At 42.4% G+C, this 26,881-nt stretch overlaps 1 protein-coding gene across 2 annotated transcripts in view; it reads left to right on the top strand.

The window, feature by feature from the left end:
- Window positions 1–26,496, top strand: part of LOC144772520 (chloride intracellular channel protein 6-like) — a 181,762-nt gene extending 155,266 nt beyond the window's left edge. For both annotated transcript variants that reach the window (XM_078656911.1, XM_078656912.1), the window contains exons 4-6: window positions 1,476–1,582; window positions 12,866–13,047; window positions 24,718–26,496. In XM_078656911.1, coding sequence (XP_078513037.1) covers window positions 1,476–1,582; window positions 12,866–13,047; window positions 24,718–24,879 — 451 coding nt within the window. In that variant the 3' untranslated portion in view covers window positions 24,880–26,496. The remainder of the gene's footprint in view (window positions 1–1,475; window positions 1,583–12,865; window positions 13,048–24,717) is intronic.
- The last annotated feature ends 385 nt before the right edge of the window (window positions 26,497–26,881 follow it).

Below are 26,881 nucleotides of genomic sequence, written 5' to 3'. Positions count from 1 at the left end.
AAGAGCAGTAAAAGTACACATGAGTTGTGCTCCCTCCAGGCCCAGCATTTTCTTACAGCCTGCCAAGCGTAACAGTCAGCTCAGGGAAGAATCCGAAGTGAAATGGCCAAGAAACCTAAGAAAAACGGGCAGTAGCGATGTGGGTAGCCCAATCCTACCAAAAATAAGCCCAATTGGGCTACGCACATCGAACCAACTAAAGGAAAGTGAAACGAATTGCTCCAAGTGTCTCGGCCTATGAGGGGGCCCTACGCGCTCCAAACTTTGATTTTGCTACCCCGCCGTCGGTGGGTCGGTACCGGTGAGTAAAATGAGGCTCAAATGGTGTTAGCAGCACTCGCTGCACTCAAAGCTCCCGCCGTGCTGGAGAACCAAACATGCCCTGCTGCCTGCAATTTAGATGCGCGTCTCCCCTCCCAATCGGGAGACGCGTCAGAAGGCTCCGCGCGATGATCGCGTTTCACACTCAGATACCCGCCCCTACAGGGGCACGCCGGGAAGCCGCGTGCACACACCCCGATGACAGCGGGGAGTGGCGGGCGGCCGAAACCTGCCGCAATATTAGGCACACACAATAGAGGGCAACAATGGTGCAAACACAGCGAGTAAATAAGCAGCGCGACAAAGCGCGAATAGCGAGAATGCAATAGCATAAAATAGCGATAGTAATCCAGCAAAAGCACTTAACTGGCTGCGTGAGCAGCATAGAAAGAGGAGGATATCCGGTGTTGCCTAGGTCTTATGGACTGCTACAGGAAGTGATGTGGTGTTTTGCACCATGGGAAATGTAGTTTGTTTTTTGATATACAAAGATTTCATTGGCTGCTGTGTGTAGCATTAAAATGAAAGAGATGCATAATACGAAGCCTCTGGTCCTGTAATAGAATCAGGCCTTCTCTGGCAGTGCGACAAGGATTTGGAACGCCCTCCCTTCGGTACAACGCTCTACAATGAATCAAATCACTTTCCAATGCGAACTCAGCTTTATATCTTAGAGACACCTCGTTTAAAGTAATCCATGTCCTCTGTGATTTTTTTGTACCAGTTTCACTAAAGCCGTTCCTTTGAACCTTAACTGTTATTGTTATAGAGCGATTGTTTACATGTATGGCTACCAGCTCTCTTGTAAATTCCTCTAACGCTCTTAAGTCAAGTTCGCACTAGATTCAATCTGAAATTAATTAATAAAAACAATAATGCTTTCAGTGAGAGGCTGTTGCTTACTTTATCTAGCCATCTTCACTAATTAGAACAGGGTGACCTCAAACAATTCAGTAGCCATCTTAGGAGAAATACAATAACTAGTGTTCTAGAAGTTACATAAGAGAGAGAATGGTAAGGCGTTTTCAGTACATATTTTGGGATATGCAGTTTATATGAGAAATGTTTACTTTCCCTGCTTTTCATTGAACATGTGTCCGTGATTGGTAAATTGAGTGTCTTCTCAGGAAGTTCTTAATTTAATACTTCCACAGATACCCCAAACTTGCGACTAAGCATCCAGAATCGAACTCAGCTGGAAATGACGTGTTTGCGAAGTTTTCTGCCTACATAAAGAACACAAGGAAAGATGCAAATGAAAGTAAGTTTGATGTTAACAGTTGTGTTTGATATAGCATCTGGAGATTGATAATCCACGCTTAATATACAGATAGCAGTACTGTAATGTACTCACCTTTGTACTATTGTTCTTCAACATTGTTTTGTTTCCAAGATAACTCGTTAGGAATTAGAAATATAAAACTGACAAAGTTTACATAAAAAAAGCTTAGAGTGGGTCCTATGCTGCAGAGGCAGTACTTCCACTTCCGGGCAGGCCAGAAGGAGCAGACACTCACTATTTGCCCTGGCAGTGCTGGATTCTGTCTTTCTTCTCCGCTGCCGGAAGTTCGATGGCAGAACTTCCGGCAGCGGCAAAAGCAGAGTTTACGGTGAGTGGTGGATATTGAGTGTTCCTTTTGCCACTCAGGTGACAGTAGAAGATTACAGAACCTCATATCCTGGAACATCCAAATACAAGGTTGTGTCAAGTTTTGCTCTGCTGCCCGGGGCACCTTTGAGAAATGTCACACTTCTGTGTGAAGTACGAATTCCCTGAACTCGCCTGACACCCATAGATGGTACTAACATTTACTCACACTGCTGGTAACCAGCACAATGCTGCAGGACAGTGTGTGGTAGGGCTGCTTCTCACTACACTTGTCTCACTCCACTCTAACCGAATGTAATCATCTGTGTCTTCACACTGCATGGATGTGATCTCTTGTCTTTTATTTTTTCAGGCAGTAATGAAGAGGTTGGCTTTAATGCTTTCCGAGCAGACATTAGGCATCTGTATACAATATGCATGCATGCTTCTACTGGATGGAAATATTGCTTTATACAAGTTATGGCTGGAATTAGCCTAATTACTGATTCAAAATAGTTTAACGTCCCAGTAGAAGTGCAGCAATTCTTTGAAGTTTATGCACTTTTGCAACTCTCTCAAACAGGAATCTGCATTGGTAGCTGGTTTGAACTTTTGTATTCTGCATGCGATGTGCCTAGGTCAGTGCCTTCTGAGATTCTGTAAGGATGTTATGCGACGCGTCCCACTGCATGATTGCATTCAGTTCAGACTTCTAAGAGGATATATTATGGTCTCTCTCCATCGAGGCTCCTCGTGTTGTGTCTCATTTGTATATAGCAAGACCTGAAATCCTTGACCTGGTATTTCCCCAAACCTTTTACGGTCATCCCTCATGTTTACTGAATTTGTTTCTATTGACTCGAGTCATCTACACGCTTTCCTCCTGCTCACCAGTGGCCAAATGCTAGTGCTCTCTTCCTCAGACTTGGTAAAATTTGTATACATCTAATTAGCAAACACAAAGAGATGATGGACTGAGCGCCAAAACTTTTCAGACACTCACCTCCAGTCACAGATCTGGGTTGAAGCCATCATCATTCTTTAGCTCACTTCACCACCTCAGTTCAGACCCAGCTATATGCAAATCACTCTTGATCCTGTGCCTCATGGGAACAGTCCAGCCCGAACTGCCAAGCCAGGTCTTCCCTGAACCAGAAACAAGCATCCTGGGACCGGTTTCTGGGTAACACCCTTGATCAGCCAGGCTAGCTTGAATCCAGTGGCAAAGTGAGCAAGGGACCCAAGTCTGGGCATACCCTGCCAAATTAGGGCGAATAAAGCAAACACAAAGAGATGATGGACGGAGCGCTGAAACTTTTCAACACTCACCCCCAGTCACAGATCTGGGTTGAATCCATCATCATTCTTTAGCTCACTTCGCCACCCGGGTTCAGACCCAGCTATATGCAAATCAATCTTGACCCTGTGCCTCATGGGAACTGTCCAGCCTGAACTGCCAAGCCAGGTCTTCCCTGAACCGAAAACAAGCATCCTGGGACTGTAAGGGTGAGGCCTAAAGTTAGAAGGCCAAAGTTGAGATGACCATATATTTTGGCTGTTGCCAGTCATCGCAACCTCTGTTTTGTTAAGATTTGTCTTGAACCAGTTGTTATCCATCCAGTCTCTGACGTGCACAACAATAATCCTCAAGAGTGGAGGAATCAGATGCCCTACCACTAAGCAGACAGATGAGCTGAGAAAGATCTGCGTTGGTGAAGAGTTTCAGCCCCTGGGATGGAAGGAGCTGGACCAAAGGTGGACATACACATTAAATAATTAGTAGGAGAGAGCAAATCCTCATTGCTTCTGGACTGCTCCTTATCCACCTGACTGACCGTTTTCTCTAGTCGACCCTCCTCCATAGGTCTCCTAACCCCTCCCATTGTATACTTTCACTGATACATGGGATGTTTTGGATTGTTGGTCCCCAGCCGGTTTGTCTGTCTTTCAATTTGACTGTTTTGTCCCCCTGAAGTACTTTACCCCTTGCCGGTAGGCCTGACAAGATCGGCATTCCTTACCCCTTTTTACCATTTCCCCTCTACCTTCCATTCCCCATTCAACGTGTGTCTTGGTTTTGCTATGCGCTAATAACTCATGTTATTATGTAATTTGTAACTCGCTTATTCTCATGTAAAGTGCTCTGATACCTCCGGGTCTAGCCAGCGCTATGTAAAACTTTGCAAATAAATAATCCACAAATAATAATAATGGCAGGAGAGACAAACTGCCCAAGGTGATCGATTTTTTTCTAGTTTGAATAAACGTAGGAGAACCATTCAAGGACCTGAACCCCAAGGACAGATTTGACAAAGTGGTGAATGATGGTGGATGACAATGTCAGATGTCAGTGACAGATCTAATAAAATTCAGATCACTGACACATTATAAGTCGGCGACCATTCAAAGGTCATCAGTGGCTGCAACCATAGCTGATTTAGTACTACCACCAAGGCAGAAACCTAGCTAAATGTCATCAAGAATAGAGTTGTGTTCTAAGAAGGAAGCACCAACAAGATTTTCCAGAAACTCCCCAGTGGAAGGGAAGAGCGTGCTCAGCCCATAGTTCTAACACTAGAAGAATCAAGGTTGGGTTTATTCAAAAGAGGTCCAAAGGCACCCTTTTAAATTTTTTAGAGACCACGTTGCATAGATGAGAATTATTAATGACAATTCTAAGGGTCCACCACAGAACTGTAAGATTTGTGTGGTATTGCCAAAGTCAAAGGGTCAGCTGAAGGGCCCTACTTGCATTTAGAAATGATATTTTGAAGATCAGTAAGAGATACTGAATGGAAGGAAGACCAGATAATCGGATCTTCTTGTTAAGGAAGAGAGAAAGGATTAACTGAGCCAAAATCTGATGGCTAATATTGGTGCAGATGTGAGTGATCTCTTTGAAAAAATGAGAAAGATCATCACAGAGACTCCATAAGGATTTAACAGTGGGGCATTAGCCAGAATTATTTGTCAGCTCGATTTACGCTGTGAAAATTTTGTGTTATCTGCTGATCAGATATGAACAGGAAATCTTCTTCGGTAGCTTGAGTAATGGCCTTATATTCATCTGGATAGAATTGGTACAAGTTCTGCACGTCAGGGTTGTGAAATTTTCATTCAGCTGCCCTAGTTAGTCCTTTAAGTTCATTTAGCTAGGATGAAAAGCATGTAGGTTTCCTGGCCTGGTCAATAGGTTAAATGTTGGTTTAGTGATTCACAATGTCCACTGCAGTTCAAGAGCAAAAAGAACTGCAGCAGCATACTGAATCAGTCAGATCAAGAGGCGTCAGAAGACTAGTTTTGAAATGCTCGGCAATGACTTTACTCTTGTACCTAGAATTGCCAAACACAAAGAAATCTTAATGGTGTTAGCAACATAGAACCTAATCAAACAGTGATCTGATCACACAATTGGTTCTAGTTTAATGAAACAAATCTTATCATGAGGGATTAATAAAACATTTAGCATGCAGCCGGCCAATGTGAGTGGGGCCAACAGTGAGCAATGAGGCAATCTGCATCTGACAGATACCAGCCAGTATCTTTGCAGTCTATTTTATTGCAGCTCTCTTACATAGAATTTAAAAAGAACACAGACATGCCAGGGCTCTGCTATTAGTAAAACGCAGAGGAGTGGGAAAAGAAGTGGATACACTTCAGCACTGAAAGAGCAAAACTACGGTTGCTAAATATAGTAGGAGAGGATTTCCCTACTCCACCTTTGTTACTGGAACAAACATGCTGCTAAATAGAATCTTCTGCAGTGTTATCCTTCACCTCTGATATTCTCTGTGGTAACGAGCCTTAAGGAGCCCCAAAAGCTAGTCTTTGTTTTTAACTTTCCTCCAGAACGCTTCTCTCAGCAGTGCTTTCCCTCAGTTCCGGTTTAATTTACATCTTTCCTGAGGGGCACAAGACCACTGGAGGCTAGCAAGATCATCTGTTGCTAGTTCCAACTTTTCATGTTTTGGGCCAGCTAAAAGTCCTACATGTTTAAATATGTATTTTCCAGTAAAAATAAATATACAGGCATGGAAAGTCTCTATTGAGGCTACAGTAATTACGTTGTTCAAGCCCACCAAAGGAGGTCTGTATTTTTTCCTCTTCTTTCAAGTCCAAAGCATTATCCAGAATCCCACCTAATCCTGTCAACGCTTCAGAAAGACGATTGTTGGGCTTGGCCCTTTCTTTAGGATTATCTCCAGACTTTTTGCCTTGCTCTTCCTATTTTTTGCTGAATTCATTTTTATTGGCCCTAGAACTCTGTGCACTTTACCACGGCTAACCAGTGCTAAAGTGCTTGTACTCTCTCCTCTTAACATGGTAAATCTGATTAACACCCAGTTGGCATATTTAATTTATTTGCAACTCCCTAGTAAAGTGGTACTACATGTGCCCAGGGTCTGTAAATGCTACTAGTAGGCCTGCCCTAGTGATTGTGCCACCCACTTAAGTAGCCCTTTAAACATGTCTCAGGTCTGCCATTGCAGCCTGTGTGTACAGTATTTAAACTGCTGTTTCTTCCTGGCAAATGAACCCTTTTGCCAGCACAAAACCTTCCTTTTGAATAAATGTAGATCACTCTTAGGGTGGGTCCTGGACAGCCCAGAGTGCAGAATGTAGTGTATTTAAAACATTGGACATGTACATTCAAGTTTACATGTCCTGGTAGTCAAACGTTTGTAAATTCATTTTTCACTACTGCAAGGCCTACCTCTTCCATAGGATTTCCCTTATTACATTTAATAAGTTGTAATTTCCAAATGGGATCAGGTAAACAGCTCATGTTTTGCGAATTTCTATTTGTAATAAAAAAAATCCTCTTTTATGGTAAACTTTACCATGAGAGAGGACTTTTTCATTACAATTTCATTACAATTACAATTTTATTACATTTCATTACTCAATCTGGAGCACTGCCAGTGGAGTTGTAAGGGATTTGTCCTAGTGGATTTTGGGAACTAAAGTCCTCAAGTTTCAAGGAGCATCTTGGAGCTTTCAGACCCTTGGAGTAAGTTGGAGACACATTGGAACCCTTTGGAGAACTTCAAGAAGAAGTTCCAGAAGTTTGGAGAACTTTGGAAAAAAAGCTCCATAACTGGACCCCACTCAACCTGGCTAGCCAAGCCGCCTGCCTTCAGCCGTGAGCCGGCCTGCCGTCCAGGCTCGTCCTGCTGAAAAGCTCCGTAGGTTCGACTTCCAGTGTTTGACCTGGAGTAGGCGAAATCCGAGGCCAGCGAACCCTCTCCAAATCTGGCCTGGTGAAGAGCAGCGAGAGACCAAGCAAGAAAAAGCTATTTAACAATTTCTAAGTCCGAACAAAGAAGAGGTGACCGGGAGGAACTGCGACAGCCAAGCCGCCTGCCTTCAGCCGCGAGCCGACCTGGATCCTTGGTTTGTCCCGCTCAAATGCTCCAGAGGTCTGGCTTCCATAAGTTTGACCGGGAGCTCGTCGCAAGGCAATCCGGCAAACTCTCACAAAATCCGGACTGGCTGAGAGCTTTGAGAGACCCCGGAAAGAAAAGCTCCAGAAAAGTTTCTAAGTCAGAAGGTAAAAACTTTGACAGAGACCTACCTCGAGGGGGTAGCCACACAGGGCTCCATCGCGGTCGGCCTCAAACTTTGACTTTGACCGAGTCTATCGTGACCAGATGTCCAAAATATGTGCTATAGGTTTCTATGTGCTATATAGTGCTAAATCTTTAAAAATTCATATCTCCCGTTCCCTACATTGGACTTTTGTCGTTTTGGTGTCATTTTAAAGATAAAAATATGTCTATTTTTTAAATTGGTGTTGGATTTTTATTGTACAGTGTGTCTTAATTATTTACTGAATTGATGTTTTTAAATGCATTACATACCTGTCAGTTTAGTTAAGCCTCCCTGCTCGCAGCCCAGCTACCAGGGGTTGCGCATGGAAATAATTTTCAAAGACCTATTCTGAGCCCTATACTGTGTTAGTGGCCTTATTGCCAGCTGCAGATATACATTTGCCCCTACTTATAATACACTTGCCAACAGCTGCTATTTGAGTTATCTTACAAAAGTCACTATTTTGATCAGCCCTACTAGCCTGTCAGGTCTAATCTATGCCAGTGCCCCATCATATTGGTCACTGCCAGGAGCCCATATAGACACCCGAAGTGCTCAGTATAAGTTCCATTCACAGATCAGAGGTCTAGGCTTGGCCTAAATTCTCAGGTCTCACACAGACAACAGGCTCTCAAAGCAGACAGATTTGAAAGAATATACAGGTTTAGGTCAAATAGAATCACACATGTTAGTGGAACATTCTTCCCTCTGCCCAAAGGACTTGCTTCAACTCATTGTTCAGTAACTTATAATTAATTGCCAGAGCAAAAGTCACTATACACTCGTGACAATGATGGAGTCACTGCTCCTTAACCATTAAGTGTTAAAGCAGTGTATTGTACATGAACAGATACAAGAGAGTAATACCTCAAACTATTACCAATTACTGTCTTTTATTTGCAGCTTCTGCCCTCAGCTTGTCCTTTTGATAAGTGGTGAGAGCTGCAGCAGATGATTGTACTCCTTTGGAAAGGGGTATTCACCGAAACGATCCCAGAAACACGGGTGCAAGTTACATGTGCTTGTGTGTGACTCAGTGTGTGCACTTAGCGGATATGTTCTCAGCTTGTTCTGCCCCTGATTATCACCTGTGCGTCCGTAGCCTATAGTTGGCATGGCCAGTCTTCCTTGAGCATGAATAAGCCTCTTACTGTAAACACCTGAAAAAAACTATACGATCTCCGTCCAATTGAGAGATAGGAATTGTTTGTATTGGGAGAGTTGTAGGGAGACTATAAGGTTAAAAAGGAGAAAGTTCACCACCTCCAAAATGTCTGTCACTGGAAGAAGGCAGTGTGTAAGATCTGAAGACCAAATAGGAAAGGGTTTCTCCTTAGGTTTGCAAGAGAGGCAATGAAAAGGAATGTGTCAAGCGATAAATAAATCTCTTTGAGTGAGTGGCAGCAGAGACAGGAGCAACACAGTCCACTGAGAGCAATTAGGAAGGGATTAGTCTCTAATTAGGATCTTGAGATTTTCATTGAATTGAAGGAGAAAAGGCAGCTTAAGATTCAAGTGGACTTGTGTTTTCACAGACAGTTGATTTTTGTATTCAAGGGGAAACGTCCTGCTGTATCTGGCAGAATCCCTGTATGGGTCTGGGTCAATTTTGTTCCATATTCTCTCCAACGTTCCAATAATGCCAGACACTTGTTTTCAATCTGAGGTGTTCCTCAAGAGGTTGCCCAAGCCTATAGTGGTCCACGAAGAGATAGCGGGGTTGTCTGCATATGGGATCAATCGTATCAAAGAGCTGTATCAGGACGGAGAATTGCGCTTATTTGAAGACTTGGTGGCGGAATTTACCAGTTCTTCTTGCACTGGACATTGGTAGTCACGATTAGGAATCATTGGGGAAAGGGAGACTTAGATTCTGCAATGCACAAAGTCTGTCAACTTCTTTGTACAATGACGGGGGGTATGAAAGGGGTCACTTCCCTGTGTCAAGCCTTATGTACTAACATTCTAACTTCCCTCACAGATTTGAAAGTGAAATGGGAGATGGATTTAGAACTACAGATTATGGATGGGGAGTGGGAGAAGATCCTCCCACATATACCGGCTGTCTCTCGTAATGCCAGATTTAAATTAATGAATTTGTATTTTGAGCATAGATCTTACCTTACAACTGGTAGGATCAACATGTTCTATGCGGCTGCTAATGCTGCATGTCCAAGATGAAGGGAGCTTTGGGCAGAAATGTTCCATATGGTATTGTTATTCCTCCCTTTAGCGTGGTACTGGGAGGAGGCTGTGTTAACGATAAAACACAGCGGGTGATCCCTTTACACCCCTGGCCTGGCTCCTTGTGGGTTACCCACACCCTAATTGATTTGGCATTGATACTAGCAAAACGAGAATTGACAATGCGTGGAAAATTTGCTGGGGGGCCACGTTTGTTTAATGCCGAGATTAGCTGATTAATTGGGCAGGACTTGAGAGTGTTGTATTGTTTCGTGAATTGAAGAGAGGTCGGGGAACAATTTAAAGGGCTAGCGCATGGGAACATTTATTAGATAATATATTGGCTCCAGACTTTGACTCAGAATCATCTGATTACGCCCATCTTTTGTTGGAAGATTCAAAGGGTGGAAGTAATTGATTTAGCTGGGGAAGCATTGAGTGGGATAAGGAGTTACAGAGGCGAGCTCAACTTCCTGTTTCTACTCTGTATTACTTTGCATATATCAGTGGTTCCCAGTCTGTGTCCGGGCATTTGGGTCCACAACGCCTCCTCAAGAGGGCCGCGACTACTTAGAACATTAAATAATATTAACCGATTAACAAGGTGTATATAAATAAAGAAACTAAATGTACAATTGAAATTTTTAAAACGTACTCTCGGATTGGTTTGTGGGAGCAGTGCAAGTGCATCATACAGAATATAGTATGGATGATGAGTGGCCTCAATTGACTTTAGAAAAGCTCCAACATTCATAATAAAATGTAGATTTTTTTTAAATGTATATTTGTTTGCAAATTAAATAAAATGCGTCATCATTTGTGTACTTGGTAAATTACTTTTTTCCGTATTTTGTGGGTATTTTGGGCAGTACAAATCATTGACAATGCTTAGACTGGGGACCTCGGCTAGCTGTCATGACTCAGTGGGGGGATCCAGGATTTCAATAATGATATGGAGGGGGTCCCTGGGTGCCAGGAATGATTAATTTGGGGTCCCCACAAGTCAAAAGGTTGAGAACCACTGGCATAGATAATTGTCTGGTTCTGATGTGTTATGTCCTGGATGTGTGTTGTTCTATATTACCACAGTATGTAGATCATTGTCTGTTTCGGATGTACCAAGTCCTTGCAGCTAATGTATTTCGTTTTTGGTTATATGAAAACAATAATATTTTGTTTAAAATGAGAGGTTGCCCAAACCTAATTTCCCTGGGGCACGGTCCATGGTATGTGATGGGTCTCACTTTACTCAGCCCATAATGAGCTGCTGCTTATTTCAAACTACTCACCAGTGAGCCTAACACAACTGAGAACCACTGATATGGTCCTGAAACCATAGTCACCAGTACTGGCACTAGTCAAAAGGCTCATAGTCCTCAAACCAGCAAAAGTTGTTTCACAGAGGCATGTGCTACTTGATTGATTTTGCTTTTGTGTCATGGTAATGAAGCTTAAAAATAGGAGAAACTAATTCAGAGAAGGTAAAATGCAGAGGCAGCAGTAAGTCAATTCTGCTGATCCCTGAAGGTTCTAACAGCTAGATTAATCAAGCCGAAAACGGTTCGCAAAGGGCCAGATTCTGAGAATCTGGCCCTTTGCGAGTGCAATTTTTGCATTTGGGATTCATCATCCCAAATGCAAAAATCGCTAATTGCAAAATCGCATATTTGCGAGGAATTGCATTTAAGGAATCTCTATTTGAGATTCCTTAAATGCAATTCATTAACCAATTTTAAATTGCGAATTCGCAATTTTTGGCCGCTATTTACCACGAAGTCTGACTTCGTGGTAAATAGCGGAAAAAAAAGAAGAAATCACTTTAGTGCATTTTTCTCAGTTGCATGTTACACACACACATGTCCTTTGGACATGTGTGTGCACAACACCTGTGTAAATTTGCATTTCAGGGGTGCTACAGGGTGTCCTTTGGACACCCCTGGCACCCTTGAAATCGCATCCTTATTTGCGATTAGTAAATTGCTAATCGCAAATAAGGAAGATGTAGGAATCGCAATATTTTTTGCAATTCCTACAAGAATGCCGTTTTGCAAGTCCTTAATAGCGATTCCTTATGAATCGCTATTAAAGACTCGCAAAACGGGTCTTTGATTAATCTAGCGGTAAGTCCCAGTTATCCGATAATGAGACTTTTTTGCCTGTCTCTCGTGGACATTATACTATATTGATCTGTCGCTCCATCAATGGGATGCCACGAACAAAATGTCTTTATGTCCTGATTCAGATCACTGATTCCTGGTCCTTATTGTGTAGCCAAATGGGTTACTGTGTTAATGAGATTGTTTATTAAATGCTAACTCCCTTTACCTCTCAGCCGACGAGAAAGGCCCACCGGATAACAATGCTAGGAGAGTTGGTCTAGCGCTGGATCATACGCCCAAATTCCCGTTGTAAGTAAAGTACAAGTGGACCTTGTTTTGTGTTCCCATGAGTCAAACCTACCAGGAGCCACCATTCTCATACATCCAAAGATTAATTTAACCCAACTACAAGGCATGATGACTCCCTGCAAGATGTCTTAGATCACATGACCAAAATCTGACATTTTTATCTCTGTATATTGATAGGAGATGTTTTGGCATTTGGGAGCAAAACAGTGGGATAATATTCCCGAAGAGGTACGTATGGTGATCAGCCAATCATTAGTTAAATGGAAACATAAAACATGTCTTTTTTCACGTCCTTCCTTTCTTGAGCACCAGTTGACTTCCATTTAAGGCCAGCGCCTAGAAATAACATTAGATGGAATTGCAATTACCCTATCTTATCCAAAAGAGAGTGCCTAAGTAGAAATATGCTCTGTCAGCGGCCAAAGCAAGATGTAAGGTCCATGGATCCTATCTGAGATGTTGCATTGCCTGGAGCATTAACTTTTGCCCCACTCTTACATTGTAAACTATTGGGCTTCCCCAACATTGAGTTTCCCATTTCCAGGTAGTAAAGTTGATCCTCTAATTGATGGAATTTAGGTAGCAACGCACACAAATTTTTTTGAAAATAGTGGCTTTTGTGTCTGAATTTACTATTAAAATGCGTGCATTTCTTTGTTTTGTTTTTGTCTGAACCCTTGCATTCCGATTACAATCTAGCTTTAATTATTGGAAACAAGTGGTGATGAAAAGCCACCCTAACCAGTGCATTCTTCCATTTTGCTTATCCTAGATTTGGAAAAGGCGTTACTCAAGGCACTGAAGAGATTGGATGACTATTTAAACAATCCATTGCCCGATGAGATCGATGCCTATAGCACTGAAGACATCACTGCTTCCAGTAGAAAATTCCTGGACGGCAATGAGCTCACACTAGCAGACTGCAACCTTTTACCAAAGCTCCATATAATTAAGGTATGATTCACAGTCTGTGATTTTTATTTATCTCCTGTGCTTTCAGCAATGCCTGGCATAAGCTTCACCTACGCCAGATAAATTGCGAAACGCCATACTGCACTGCCAGAATATTAGTTAGGTTATTCTAAGAAGATATACAGCCTAATGTATTTATCCCATATTTTTGAGTATTTTGCCATTATTCCAGAAGCTGCCTGTAAAGAGGTCCGAAAAACAATTTAATTAAGGTCACATGCACATTTAATTACTTCCAAGCGACACGACACCTCTCTACATCCCGACATGCGATGCTAAGGGTATGACTGCACACTTCAATAGTAGATTACATTATATAAGCTGGCAATTGGGACTTTCTTTCAATACACATTTTAAGCTCAAACGATGCTATTGACAAAACACGTGACCTGGCATTAGGCAAAGAGTTAATTTGACCCAGCTACAATAATGACAACTGCTACTCCATCATTTGTTTAACATTTCTATGAGTTGTGTTGTTTTCTTTATTAAACCTAAACTAAAGGAAAGGTTTAAGTTCAGTCTGCTGCCAAATCCTTAGCTTTGATTACTTTAAAGCAGAACTTGTTCTCTGTATGTTTTCTGTGTGATCCTGGTTTTTGTAGGAATCCCTGCGCCTACAGTAGAGTCTCCCACTTTTTGCCATTTGTATGTCAGAAATACCCATCACACACAATCAGTTGATTTTCCAATCATCCCAGAATTGGCAGCATAAATACTGACCCTTCATGTCTACAAGGAGTCAACTAGTTCTACTGTAAGAGTGAGATCTGCTAAGGGTGTCGCGGGGTGACCAATTACCAAAATGTCCTTTGTTTCTGAGACTACCTAGCTTGCACCTTCTACCATAAGAAGGTAATTAACTTGCTTGTTTAAAAAAGCGTTTAATAATTTAGATTCTTGAGAATGTTGAGATGCCTTCTGGGTTTCTTCTAAGTGTCACAGATTTCTTGAGACACCTGGCTCATACATGCAGCTTGAATGAATATCTTGTATGTTTTTGTGTGCACTAGATTACAGACTGAATGTGGTTCAAGAGGTTTGAGCTTCTCACCCTTAGAGAGCTGACTAAGCCAATCCACAGATGATAGGCACATACCTTCCTGACAATATCATTCTGATGTTAAAGCTGAACCATCACTTTGAAGTCAAAGTTCTCGTATAGATATTAAGGCTGCCCTAAGACCGACTCTGTTTAGCTGGTCAATTGTCTACTGGAGAGAGCTTCCTAAACCACCCTACTCCCTTCTAAAAGTTTTATCTTCCCTCAACCCCTGGCCCTTCCTATTTTCATATCCCATGCTACTGCAGCATGGCAAACCCTACAGCAAATAATGGTAACTGTCAAGTTCGCACCAGAAACAGAATTGTCCTTGGATGCTTGAAAAAGGACCTGTTATTGTCCAAGTTAGCGGTACTCCCTTCATCAAATTTGAAAAGATAGAAGGCGTTCCCAACCTCATCGAAGTTTGAATCTGAGACCCGTAGTTTTCCCTGTAAGCATTCAGCAATATGTAGAGTGACTAGCCCTTGAAGGACACACTACAAGTGGTTTAGAGGGTAAATACTTACCATTCAACTAGTTGTGACTAATGATTGTAATTTGTTCATAAAAAAAATGCAACAATGTAAAGTTTATGATACCCCCCTTAAGTAAGAGTGGTAGGAATAGCTTCAGAAGACAATGCTGTAAAGTACCCCATTGCCAAACAAAGAAAAATGAACACTTTCAGGTGGTGACCAGATATATAAAATTTGTGAATTTTGTTGAAACAATACTTGCAAAAGTAAACCAGTTGAAGCAGCTTTGTCCTGTTGTAATAGTAATATCATCTCCAATAAGATATTGTAAGAGCTCATGTGGCCCTTTACCTGAACAACGTCACTTTTGAATGATCATCTTTTGTTATAAAATTTTCATTTTTAATACCAATTCAAGTGTACATGGAGTCAGTTTTGCACTCTGTCACTTCACATGCCTAAACAGAATGTGCACTTTGCTTTTTTTTCGAAATGGTTAAGCAGGCTAATTTTCACTAACAACATTTTTTTTAACTTTTATTAACTGCTGCTTGATTACATTGATAAAAATTGATGATATTTCCTGAAGCTTTTCCAGCTAATTTGGCAGCAGCTACTTCATCTTATCACGATTGGGATATCTACTTTTATTAGTAAGGGTACACGCGACCCCCCCACCCCCCTCATACAATGTTTTTTAAGATGTTCAGTGGCTGGGATAAAGCTGTTTTTTAGTTTTTTATTGTCACTTTTCAGGTCTCTATGGTTCATACGTAGAATAGCCCTTATACTAGCCCAAGTTGTACATGCACTGATGAGCTATCTTAAATCCCTGGTAGATTAAATGTAATTAGTATTACATTTTCGTACAATTTCTCAAGTTTTATCTCCTGATGGTTGAATTCTTTGTGCTTAAGTTTTAAATAGTTTTGTGTTAAAAACATTTTATAATGCCTAATATTTTATCTTCTGGCAAGGCAAGGCGTTCACAAACAATTTATTGGTTACACAGTCTTGTACTGTTGTGGTTCTCCCTATTTTCTTCAGCTTTCTATATCTAAAGATGCTGTGTACTTGTTTCCTTTTCACTGTACGTAATGGTTTTAATTAACTGCAAATAAACTTGGCTAGACTTGAAACAAAAAAAATACAGTTGGTTGTAACATTTATGCCTTGAGGTTAATGCAAACAGTTGCCACTGGCACTCTTTGCTAGGTGAAAATAGTTGGTACTCAAAAAATGATAAAATTAGCTGTGAGCTGACCTTAAAAAGGGTAACGCCAGTACGAAATGCCACTTCTACCTAAAGTGAGATACAAATATGGTTTTTACATATGTAATGACGCAGTATTGCTGTTTTTTACGGGATCCCTGTCATTGTGCTTACAGTTAATTCGTAATCCACTGAATAATTTCTGACAGAGACTTTTATTTGCAGATTCCTCACATTTACAATATTCCCCAGGCGTCAAACTGGATCTGGAAACATTTTCTCGTAGTTCATTTGTGTGCCAGAAGGTAGCAGAGTGCAGCTCCGCACTGACTCCGTTCCAGAAATTATGTGCAGAGCCTATAAAGGTGCCACGTGTGCGCCTTGACGTCAGTTCCTTTCTTTCTGAGCTTCTAGATGTGGATCCGGAGCCTCTCTCATCCCACAGAGACTGCTTTTGTCAGCCTTTTCTCCAAATTTTCGACAGTGTGCAAGGGATGTCAGAGCTTAGGACCACAGGTTTTAAGCCCTTTAAGGACTGTCTCAAACAGATGTCTGTGACAGATCTCCATCAGGTTTGCCTGTGTAATGTAAATGTAAATGTATTGGACTTGTAAAGCGCACGGCTGCCCGTAAGCGTCCCGGCGCTTGCTTAGGGAACCCGTCCTGGTATTCCCCTGTGAGAAACCCCGGCAGGGTGTCCACAAGGAGAAAGCCAGGCATCCGAGGGGCCGTAGTGGAGATTAAGCAAGCTATTGCCCAGAGTCGCAGAGTGTGACCCCGTGAGTTGAGTAGGCACCAGAGCGAGAATTGTCGAGTCCGTGGAATTTTAAGCCCGAGACCCGCCGAGGCGGGGAATCGAACCCTGGTCCACAGTCGATCTCAGCTTCCGGGTCTGCCGCCTCTAACCACTGAGCCACGCTTCTCCACTGTGATGACTGAGGTCAGGACACAACCTGAAGGGCAGTGGCGGTTTCTCTGTGCGGGCGTCGGGGCTCCGCCCCAGGTAATTTGCACAGTTTATTTCAGGATTTAAGATCTCATTAAGATCACGTTTATTTGTTGGTTAAAATTAATACATTCCGTTTATTTGTTGGTTAAAATTAAATACATTCCAAAGAACACACTCTGACAGTGACTCTGCTGCCCAGCCCCATCGTGACGTCCACTGATTGACTTGCTGCTCCGTCTTTTGCCGGCTGAGAACCTCTCAGCCCTGAAGGCTGTGATGTCATCAGCTCGGCAAAGACATAGCCTGGAGGCCCAGTCTCCACCCCCTGATGGCGTGGAGATTAAGTTAGCCCCGGGCGTTTTTAACACAAGCCCGGGATTGCTAACGTCTCCACGTTAATCAGAGAGTGGAGGAGACTCAGGAGAGCTTGCTGTCGTGTCACCCCACCCCTCCCAACTCGTCACAGGGCGTGGTGAGACCCACCCTGTGACGAGTTCAGATAGGGACCTTCTGCGCAGACTCACTTCTTCCCGCGCATGCTTGCAGTTGTAGCCTTGGAGGAGAAGTACTGTACCAGCCATTTTATGCAGCACTAGAGACTTGTGAAGCAGCCAGCAGGTAGGGCCCCCCAGGCGGGCAGTCTCGTGTTGCATAGTTTCTCATTCACATACGTCGCATAATTCGTCTACCCTTGCCACGTCATTTGCTTTTACTTGCCGCATAATTCAGTCTGCCCATTCTACATAATTTGATCCCCGACTATCTCGTAATTCCAGTGGCCCAAGTGTATCACAGCCAGAGTTTTGACGAGGGGGTGCTGTCATTGTGAGGGTATTGAACATTGTGTAAAGCAGTAGGAAGCATTTGCAAAGTTGTTTTGTAACTGGAGGAGAAAACAGTTCAAACAGGCGCCATACCTTTGTTAGTTAACATATTACACCTCAAAGCCGATATTTTAACTTCTCTCCATGCACAGTGCTATTTTCAAGGTCATAAAGGCTCGTCGTGATTTATGTATAATTTAAATGTATGAGTTATCAGCCCCCCGTATTTCTTGGATTTGTGACTGATTTAATATTGCAGCGCCAGCTTGAAGATAGTTAAAACCTCTTCAGAGGCACAGCATTGCTCCAGGCCCATTTGGAATTTGGAAACTACATGTTGGTAACATAAATCTCTTTTTTGGCAATAAAGAAAATAGACTATAGTCTCTCAAGATCGGCGCTCAGATAAACTATGCCCGCTGCCGCATGTTTCATTGGCCAAGGCCCCTGCTGTCCCTAAGCTGGGCCACTGTCTGCGTCTTAATATCAGTAGCGTCGGTTCTCATTCAGCGGCTGGTAAAATGGGAGCTTAGTTGCCATTTACACCCTGTGGGGAAGCAGCCGCCTCGGCCTCGACTGATTTTGCTTGTGTTTTGTTTGTTTTCTTATCTGAAGCATTTCAAGTTGAAATGCTTCAGATAAGAAAACAAACAAAACACAAGCAAAATCAGTCGAGGCCGAGGCGGCTGCTTCCCCACAGGATGTAAATGAGAGGCATGTAAGAGCGCAGCGTGAATGCAAAGATGTAAGACTTCACGCGCTCTCTATATTCCACACCGCAGTCAGTCCCACTGTTTGCATAGAAGAAAGTATTTTTTATATGTACAGTAAACGAGGGCGCCTTTTATGTATCAAGTTATGGTATCACAGCACCTTCTGTTGAAAGTCAAAAGTAGATATTAACATCTTGTTTTTCCAAAGTGCCAATAATATCATTAGACCACTGCATTAGACAGAATCGAAATGGGGGGAAAATCACTGCATGGCCCTGCATGAAGGAGCATAAAAACTGTTCTGATCGCGCCATTAAGTCTCGAGACAGTAATACGGCATAGGGGGTAAAGCAAAGAGCATTGCCTGGAATCACAGACATTTGCAGATTTTGAAACGGAAAATGTGCCTAACGAGTACCTAGCGGCCACGTTGTTTGCTTTTGCTGTGCGTATACGAATGTTATGGAATAATCTTCAGATCTGTTGAGTTTTTTTTTTCAGTTTCAACGCAAAATGTTTCTATTTATTCTCTTAAAAATCACAGCAGTTTTTCATGCATGTAAATCCAGGTGATGTGTGGAATTTCTTACCTTACTATTGTTTCATATTGTTGAAGCATTATTATACCCACGAACTCATTCTGGTTATAATATCGGTGTCTAATCTGAACAAGTGTATATTTAGGATGTTTCTGTTATCCTGAGGAAATGCTAGACACATCAGTTATATGACAGTACACAAAGCTTTCACTTACTGATAATTTTCCATGCGTTAAATGGTTGTCTGAAAGTTTCTTAATGTTTGTTTTTAATAGGAATGGGCATAATATTTGATGAAATTAGGCTGTTCAGATTAAAAGGCAGGAAATAAAGTCAAGAATTGTCTTAGGAACCAATAGAAAAAAAACATTTAATAGCAATCAATAGGAAACAGTAAAAATCGTGAAATAATTAAATTGGGGATTCTCAATATGATCTATGGGTCCGCTTATGATGGCTTGGAGTAGGATAGAGTCAGGGTTTATTTTTCAGTTTTATATACTGATAACTCGACCTGAAGGTATCCGAGCGCTTTACATGAGCCTCAGTTACATTACAGACGTACATATTTATTTTGGTAAGCACGTGGAGATGAAGTGATTTGTCCAGAATAACAGGATGTTGAGTTGTTCTTGGCGAGACGCAAACCCGGTTCTTCAGGTTTGAGGTTGACTGCTGTAGCCGTTTGGCCAAATCCTGTCCTTAGCCAAGAATCCTTCATATTCAGAGCCTCATTTAGGAATTAATAGGCCAGCCACTAAACCTCTGGGTCATTAGAGGCACAATCAAATTCGGAATTGCTGCTAGCGCCATGCTTTTTTTCACCAAAAGTGCTTCAGTTCACAAGGTCCAGCACTTTTGTTGAAAACACACATTATTGGCCTTTAACCCCATGCCACCACAGTCTGAGGGACTGGCTAGGATTTTTTTCTTTTTTTTTTTGACAATCCCCCCAAAGCAGTAGTTGACTATCCCAAAACATTGAATCAATATTCATGAGGTGTTTGGAGTTTTCACCCAGATTGTAGCAGGCTCTGATCATTCCACTGACCAGTTACATGTCACCTGACAGCAAAAATATCAACTTACATAAATAATATGGCCTGAATATTGTTTGCAAATATATTGGTTCATTGGGTAAAGACTTTCTATTATTAACTCCAGTTCTGAAACATTTTTGTAAACAATATTTAGGGCAAAATATTTTGGTATCATACTACAGCACCACCAAGCTATTCATGATTGCTATGTAAAGCTGTCCCAAATGGAGAGGAAAATGGCTAATTCTCTTTTGCACATCCTTAGATAAATAAGATGGACCTTCTGATACCATCAAGGTGGCAGACCAGTCACTGAGAGGGTATTTCCGATAGCGGAGACAGGTGTTGCTCTTCCATCTGAAATGTAATACTTCTCCTGCCTCTTAATGTGGTTGGGGGTACTAGAAGCTGGCCAGATGGGCAATTTGGTAGAGTATGTCACATTGCTACAGGGCTCTCAATGACTCCCATGGTCTACGAGATCGAGTAAAAATGCATACAGCAGTATAAGGGTGAAGGCGTTATCAGAAAAAGTTTTTCATGGAGCCAAAAAAAGCCTAGGAAGAAGACTGGGCGAAGACAGACATTGCAAAGTATACAACTCTAAGTAGAAGGTACCTATCCGTGGCATAAGCATGAAGACATGTAAGGTTTGAAGGAAGTTCATCAGAAGCTTCTGGGGTCTTGCCTTCATCCTCTCTATATTTGTTGACGGTCAGTTGTGTGCATTAATCCATTGGGTGATACTAATGATTTCTGTATGGATAGGGCTCCATATGCATCCACAGTCTCCAAAATGTTCAGACCAATAGAACATCTTCATGTGCTAGGGGCTCTCTGTCCACTAGACAATTTTTATATCAGTATTTAAGGGCTTTAGTAGCCAGCTCCAAAAGGAGGTTGCAGATACCACTGCAAACTAGAGACCTAGCAGGACCTGAGAGTTAGTGCAGGATACTAGCTTACAGACTCTGGTTCGCAAGTCCTTCATGCAGCAGAGACCCAGTAAGGGCTTATGACAATTCAATACAGTTATTTTTGTCTAGTGAATAGTTTATTTTATTTGGTCGAGCGCTCGAATACTCCCTGATGGGTGTGTGTAAGAAGTGGGCCTCCGGGTCCTACGCACTTTTTTCCACCTTAGTTACGGAGTCACGCAAGAGGCCAAATTGTATTAAATAACTGAATAAAGACCTTAATGCGGTCGCTAACAGCCGCGTGACGTACAGAGACGTTCCACAGAAGCTGATAATAACCTTAAATGTTCAAATGCTTTGGTAGCATGCCAATGCTTTAAAAAATATATTTTTATTGGCTTATTGTTTTGAGTATCCCTAATGCAAGGACATGTTTTAAAATTAATGATCACTGGCTGCCTAGTTTATATAGCCTGAACTTGACCCAAAGGTATGGATCACTTTACGGTGAGCCCCAGTTACATTACACAAAGTCACATCACATTAATTTTGTAGTCATGACTCATGAGGAGATTAAGTGTGTCGCCCACAAGCACAGAGGGTGAAATGAATATTTCTATCTGTAGCCAATTATATCATATGAAGATTTCATTCACCTCCTGTGTACTTGGCTTTGAACAAATGATTCATAAAGGAAACAGACAAGCACAGGTAGGGGAAACATTTTATGTGTTGTATGTATATATTTTATCTCTGTATGCTTATGTGTTTTTGGTTTATACTGTGTGCCTTTATGCATGCTATTGAGTTTCAAAAAATGAACACTAACTAATATGATATTCAATTCTATGTGGAAAAAGTAGGCATTTTACTCTGATGGGCTACCTTGAATGCCACTTTATCTCACATAGCCACTGGGTCAGTAGACAGATCCAACCTATTTATGCAACATTGTTAAAATTAATTGTGGTTTATTGCAATTTAGAATGGTTTATTCATGAGGCCTTGGAACTGATGATAGTATTAGGGGAGGCAGTGGCCTGTTTCTGTTAAGCACAATGGCATCCAAAAGTCTTGAAAACCCACCATTTGGCTGCTAATTTTTCAAAATTTTCTCGGGGGGAGAACCCCCCGAACCCTCCTTAGGTGGTTCGGCCTCGCTCGCTGCGCTCGCTCGCACGGTGTGTTACACTAAATCTTTCAGACCTCACCACTTTCAAATCTCACCAGCCGCCACTGCTGAAGGGACTGCACATCAGTGAACACAAAGGCCCTCAGGGGATGCAAGGCTAAACTGTACGTTGCCAATGCACAAGAAGACGCAGCGCTGGGACAGCTCCAAGTTGAAAGCTCATTCCTGTCCCCTTCCCATAGTTAACAGAGGTGCTTTCGAGGCAGATCTTGGCCGTCCCCCAAGTGCTCTGGCAAGCATACAAACATGAGAAGTTCAAGCAGAGTTCTGCCCCTTTGTGGCATTCCCACTCCCCTGAGAAAGCGCTTGGGTGGTGCCAATGGTCCCATTCTCACTCTTGAGGTCGGCCAACTTAAGAGCCGATTCCGCAGCTGGTTACGGCACAACACAAGTTCCTGGGGCCTTCAGCCATGCTTTGCCATATCGGAGAGTTTTGCTCAGCCATGCTCCGGCTCTTCGGTGCTTTACCGACTTCCTATGGCTCGACTTCAAGCTCCACTGAGCCAAGTGGCCTACTAGCTGGATTACCTCTGGCAGGTTCTTTCTCTGCACCAGCTGGACCCTTTGTGCCGCTTCCGCTCTTGGTTCCACTACCAGAGCCGCCCATGGCACCCATACCCAATCCAGACCCATGCATAGCAATACCAATGCCATCTTTGCCGCCAAATCAGGTGGCCTGAACATCTTTTCTGATGCCAACTCAATACCAGTCCGGTATTGACGTTCCAACGTAAGTTTCTGCTCTCACCTTACCACCACGCTGGCAATACTCCTTACATTCTCTTTTTGGCACAGACTCCGATAGCGATCCTGATTGGGGTGACAAGATTGCTCAGCCATATGCTGATGACAATTGATAGGAGGGCTTGCAAGATGCAAGAGGGATAGACAACTCCACTGAGTCAGCCCTTTTCTCACGACCTGTCCCTGCCACGGATGAATCTGCGTCCTACACCATGGGTATGCGAAGGGCGGCTGAAGCCTTTGACCTCCAGCTTCCCACAATGGAGGGGAAAACCAATGTTCTGACAGAGGTCCTGCAGCATGGCCAGACTGCTTCTGAGCCTCTCCTTCCTTTTAATGAGGACTTGACAGATACCCTTCTAGGGGTTTGGGCTAAACCTGGTACCAGCCCTCCGGTCAACTGTCAAATTGTGAGATATCATCTCCCGCCTCCAGGTGACCCAGCCTTTTTGACACAGCCCTCTTCTCCTGTGAGCCTTTCTGGTACAAGCCTCCATTAGCTGGAACAACCCCAACAATTTTCCTACCTCTCCACCGACGGGGAGTCAAAGCACATGGACAACTTCGGTAAATGCCTCTTCTCACCAGTTTGGCCCTATGTCCATTAATACTTTCTGCCCACTAGGCAGCTACACTCATACCCTCTGGGACAAGGTGGTGCAAGTCCTCCAAGCCCTTTCTTAAAGATCTTCGCCCTGTTTTGTCACAGGCTATTCAGGATGGCTGTGATGAGGCCAAGTTCATGATTCGATATGGCTTGGACACCACCGACTCCTTTGCATGGGCTATACACCTTCTTTCTTGACAAGCTGGTTCTGTGTGCTAGGACATCCTTTCTCCCAAGAGTTGTGATGCTTTTACACATCAGCCAGTTCATCACTCTGCCAACGTTCAATGCTCCATCTCACTCATAAAGAGGGGCTCTATCGCTTGGACTCTTAAAAGAGCACTCAGCTTCAACATTGATCACACCGAAGACCATCGGGTGGACGATCAGCTCTTTGTGGCAGTGCAGAAACTTACCGTCTCACTCTGGCTAATGCTCCGCATTAAAATATGTTACACACTGGCAAACAAGCAGCTTCCGGAAGGACTTTGTGCCCATTCTACAAGGGCTAAATCTACTATGTGGCGTCCCTGTCCTTGACATTTGCCAGGCAGCTACACAGGTATCCCTCCATATTTTCAAGAAGCGCTACTGTCTGGACAGACACGTCTGTCAAGAAGGTCACTTTGCCTGCTCGGCCCTGTAGGATTTTCTGGTCTGAGTCCATCTACAATCATTGATAGAGTCTCTACCAGAAGAAAAAAAAAATGTAGTACTTGTATAGCGCACGTATCACCGCAAGGGCATCAAGGCGCTTGTACTCATACCGCTGTGGAACCCTTCCTGGCTTTTCCCTGTGAAGTGTCCACTCCTGGGCACCCCCAGGGTGAAGCCAGGCATCCAGGCGCTGTTGGGGCCGTTGTGGAGATTAAGCAAGCTATTGCCCAGAGTTGCAGAGTGGGACCCATGATTAGAATAGGCACCTAGGCGAGAGAAATATCAGGTCCGAGGGAATTATTGCGCCCTAGACCCGCCGAGGCGGGTATTGAACCCTGGTCCCGGGCCAGACCTCTGCATCAGGGTCTGCCGCTCTAATCATTGAGCCACACTTCTCCAAAGGCATCACCGAAGGTAAGTAACCTGTTTATTTTTACACCTGCGCTATGTTGGATGTCTTAACTGGTGAAGAGCATACAATTATGTTTTCCCCAGCTGTTTTTTGTCGCTGGTGGTGATACCGCTGTACCAGCAGAAATATATCATTACAGTACTGCTGAGGTTACCACCAGAAGTGTTTTACGGGAGCTGGGTAATTTACTGTCATAGTTCATTAGCAGTGATGCTTATACCTTTAAAAAGTTTTTCTTTTATTTCGAACGTTGTGTAGAGCTTTCTCTACAGGTTTTTTTCAAAATTTCCCACATGTCTCATTTTCTCTCTGTATGTTCTTTAGGTGGTGGCAAAGAAATACAGGAATTTTCAGATCCCACCAGAGTTTACCGGAGTGTGGAGATACTTAAGCTGCGCCTACGTTAGAGATGAGTTTGCGAATACCTGCCCCGCAGAACGGGAGATCGAATTTGCATATTCAGATGTTGCCAAACGAATGAAGTGATGGAAGGGCTGAAAACGTGTCCTTGCCTCATATTCATCATGAACAAAATGTCTTCATGGAAGTCGCACTGTTCTGCGTATTGTCGTTCTCTACCCTGTCGCCAAACCAAATTATAGTATGTGGTACATGTTACTCAGAAGCATTTTAGAATTGAAAGGTTTGTTTCTCCAGAAAGTTCGTAAAATTATTAGTGATTTTCTGAGATTGTATTCTTTTGATTACCCTGATTATTTCCTTAATCTGATTTATTAGGGCATCATAACCTCATTAGATAAGTTAAGTCTTTTTTCCCTGTCCGGTGCCCTTCATGAGTCCCACTGGATACTGCATCAGTATTCCTTCTCCCCAAATTATCAGTAGCGCAGGTTTTTATCACTCCAGGGTGTGTAAATAATGTGGCACTACAAGTAATTCCTGAGGGTCCCCTGATAAATGGGAAATTACTGCAGGATTCGGGAATATCACGCCTCTTTCCCGGGCTAATTCTCCTGCTTTCAGCCTGTTTCCACTGAGAGATTTCAGCTGCTTTTTGCTAGTGAACCTTTGGGAGGAAATACGGGAAATGCAGTATTCCTGCATTCCAACTAGTTCTTGCTTTGACCAAAAACATTGAATTGGAAATTATATGGGACCAGTGCTAAAGTCCTTATTCTATACTCACTGTAATGATGTTTTTAATTACATTGTTTTCCACCCTTTAAGAAAAAATGTCCATTCCTCACAGTGCACACAGTTGTAGGAAAGTGGGGAAACCATGTTCAATTATAGAGAGTAACATAGTTTAATGTTCGAGCTCCTCTTTTTGTTTTTTACTGTGACCACAGTGCAGTTTTTGTTTGGTTTCTCTTCCTGAAATTCTGAACTAATGTGATCTAATCTGGATTCTGCCTGTTTCACTTTGGCACAGCATTGGTAGGTTATCAATCGTTGCTTACTTGAGCTAAGCTGCCAACAGGTTGTGAGACAAGGCATAAACCTCTACCTACCTGGGTAAAGCTAGGACCAATTATTGTGATGCCAAATCTATCTGAAAACACAGTGTTGCCTCAGGTTCACCAGAACCATGTTATCAAATGGTATGGGATTATATATTGTCTAGGTTTAAGAATGGACCAGCCTTAGTTAATATGACAGACATACAGAAGATAACGTATATTTGATTGGATGTACATATAAGCAGTTTGTTTTCCAAAAAACGCAAACCCAGCAGTATAGACTTCAATTATTTTCGATTTGTGCCTGTGCCTGGAGTTTAATATTTTGAATACTCTTTGAACAATCTTTAGTTTAATGCATATTCTTTTTGACAGAGTTACTTTTAAGAAAATGTACACGGTTTAAGAAACGTCAAGAGGACAAAGATTGTCAGAAATAGGACCAATAAGGTGCACTGACCAATTTGTCCCACTATCTAATATTGGGTATGCATCATTTTACTGCAGAATGTGGGTCTAAACACTACCATTTTTTTTTAAATCGCATCTTTGAACATTGAGCAGAATCATTAACGAGTCACTCTATAAATGGCACTAACTATTGCTTATATGTTAAAGAAAATATGCAATCAGTATCCTCTGTTCATCTGCCTTACATATTTAAATAAAAATTAACTTGTTTAAAAATACAATGGTCTACTATGATTTGTTTCATTTTGTTCTGCCTCTCTATTGAAAAAGATGTTTAGCTATCAATGGGGTTTGAAATACAGCACCCAGAATTCAGGATGGTGCGTTGGTGGAAGATAATTCATTAATCTAGTGATTTTTTGTCTTGGTTTGAAGAAATAGTTCCACATTTTATCATTTACAATAGAATCTGCCAAGGCTGCATGCAGTGAGACTCACATGCACGAGTATATTATCCTTTCAGTTCCTTGTCAGTGTAATCTTTCCTTGAGATTTTAACCAACTTTTAGAAACATTGCCTGACCATTGGGATATCTCTAGTTGGGAGGAATATTTTTAACAAACTTTGTCTGCTGTTTACTGGGGAGGTATTCCAT

This window comes from Lissotriton helveticus, chromosome 8 (genome assembly GCF_964261635.1).
Source record: "Lissotriton helveticus chromosome 8, aLisHel1.1, whole genome shotgun sequence".
Taxonomy (NCBI): Eukaryota; Metazoa; Chordata; class Amphibia; order Caudata; family Salamandridae; genus Lissotriton; species Lissotriton helveticus.
This window is presented reverse-complemented; position numbering and strand designations above follow the sequence as displayed.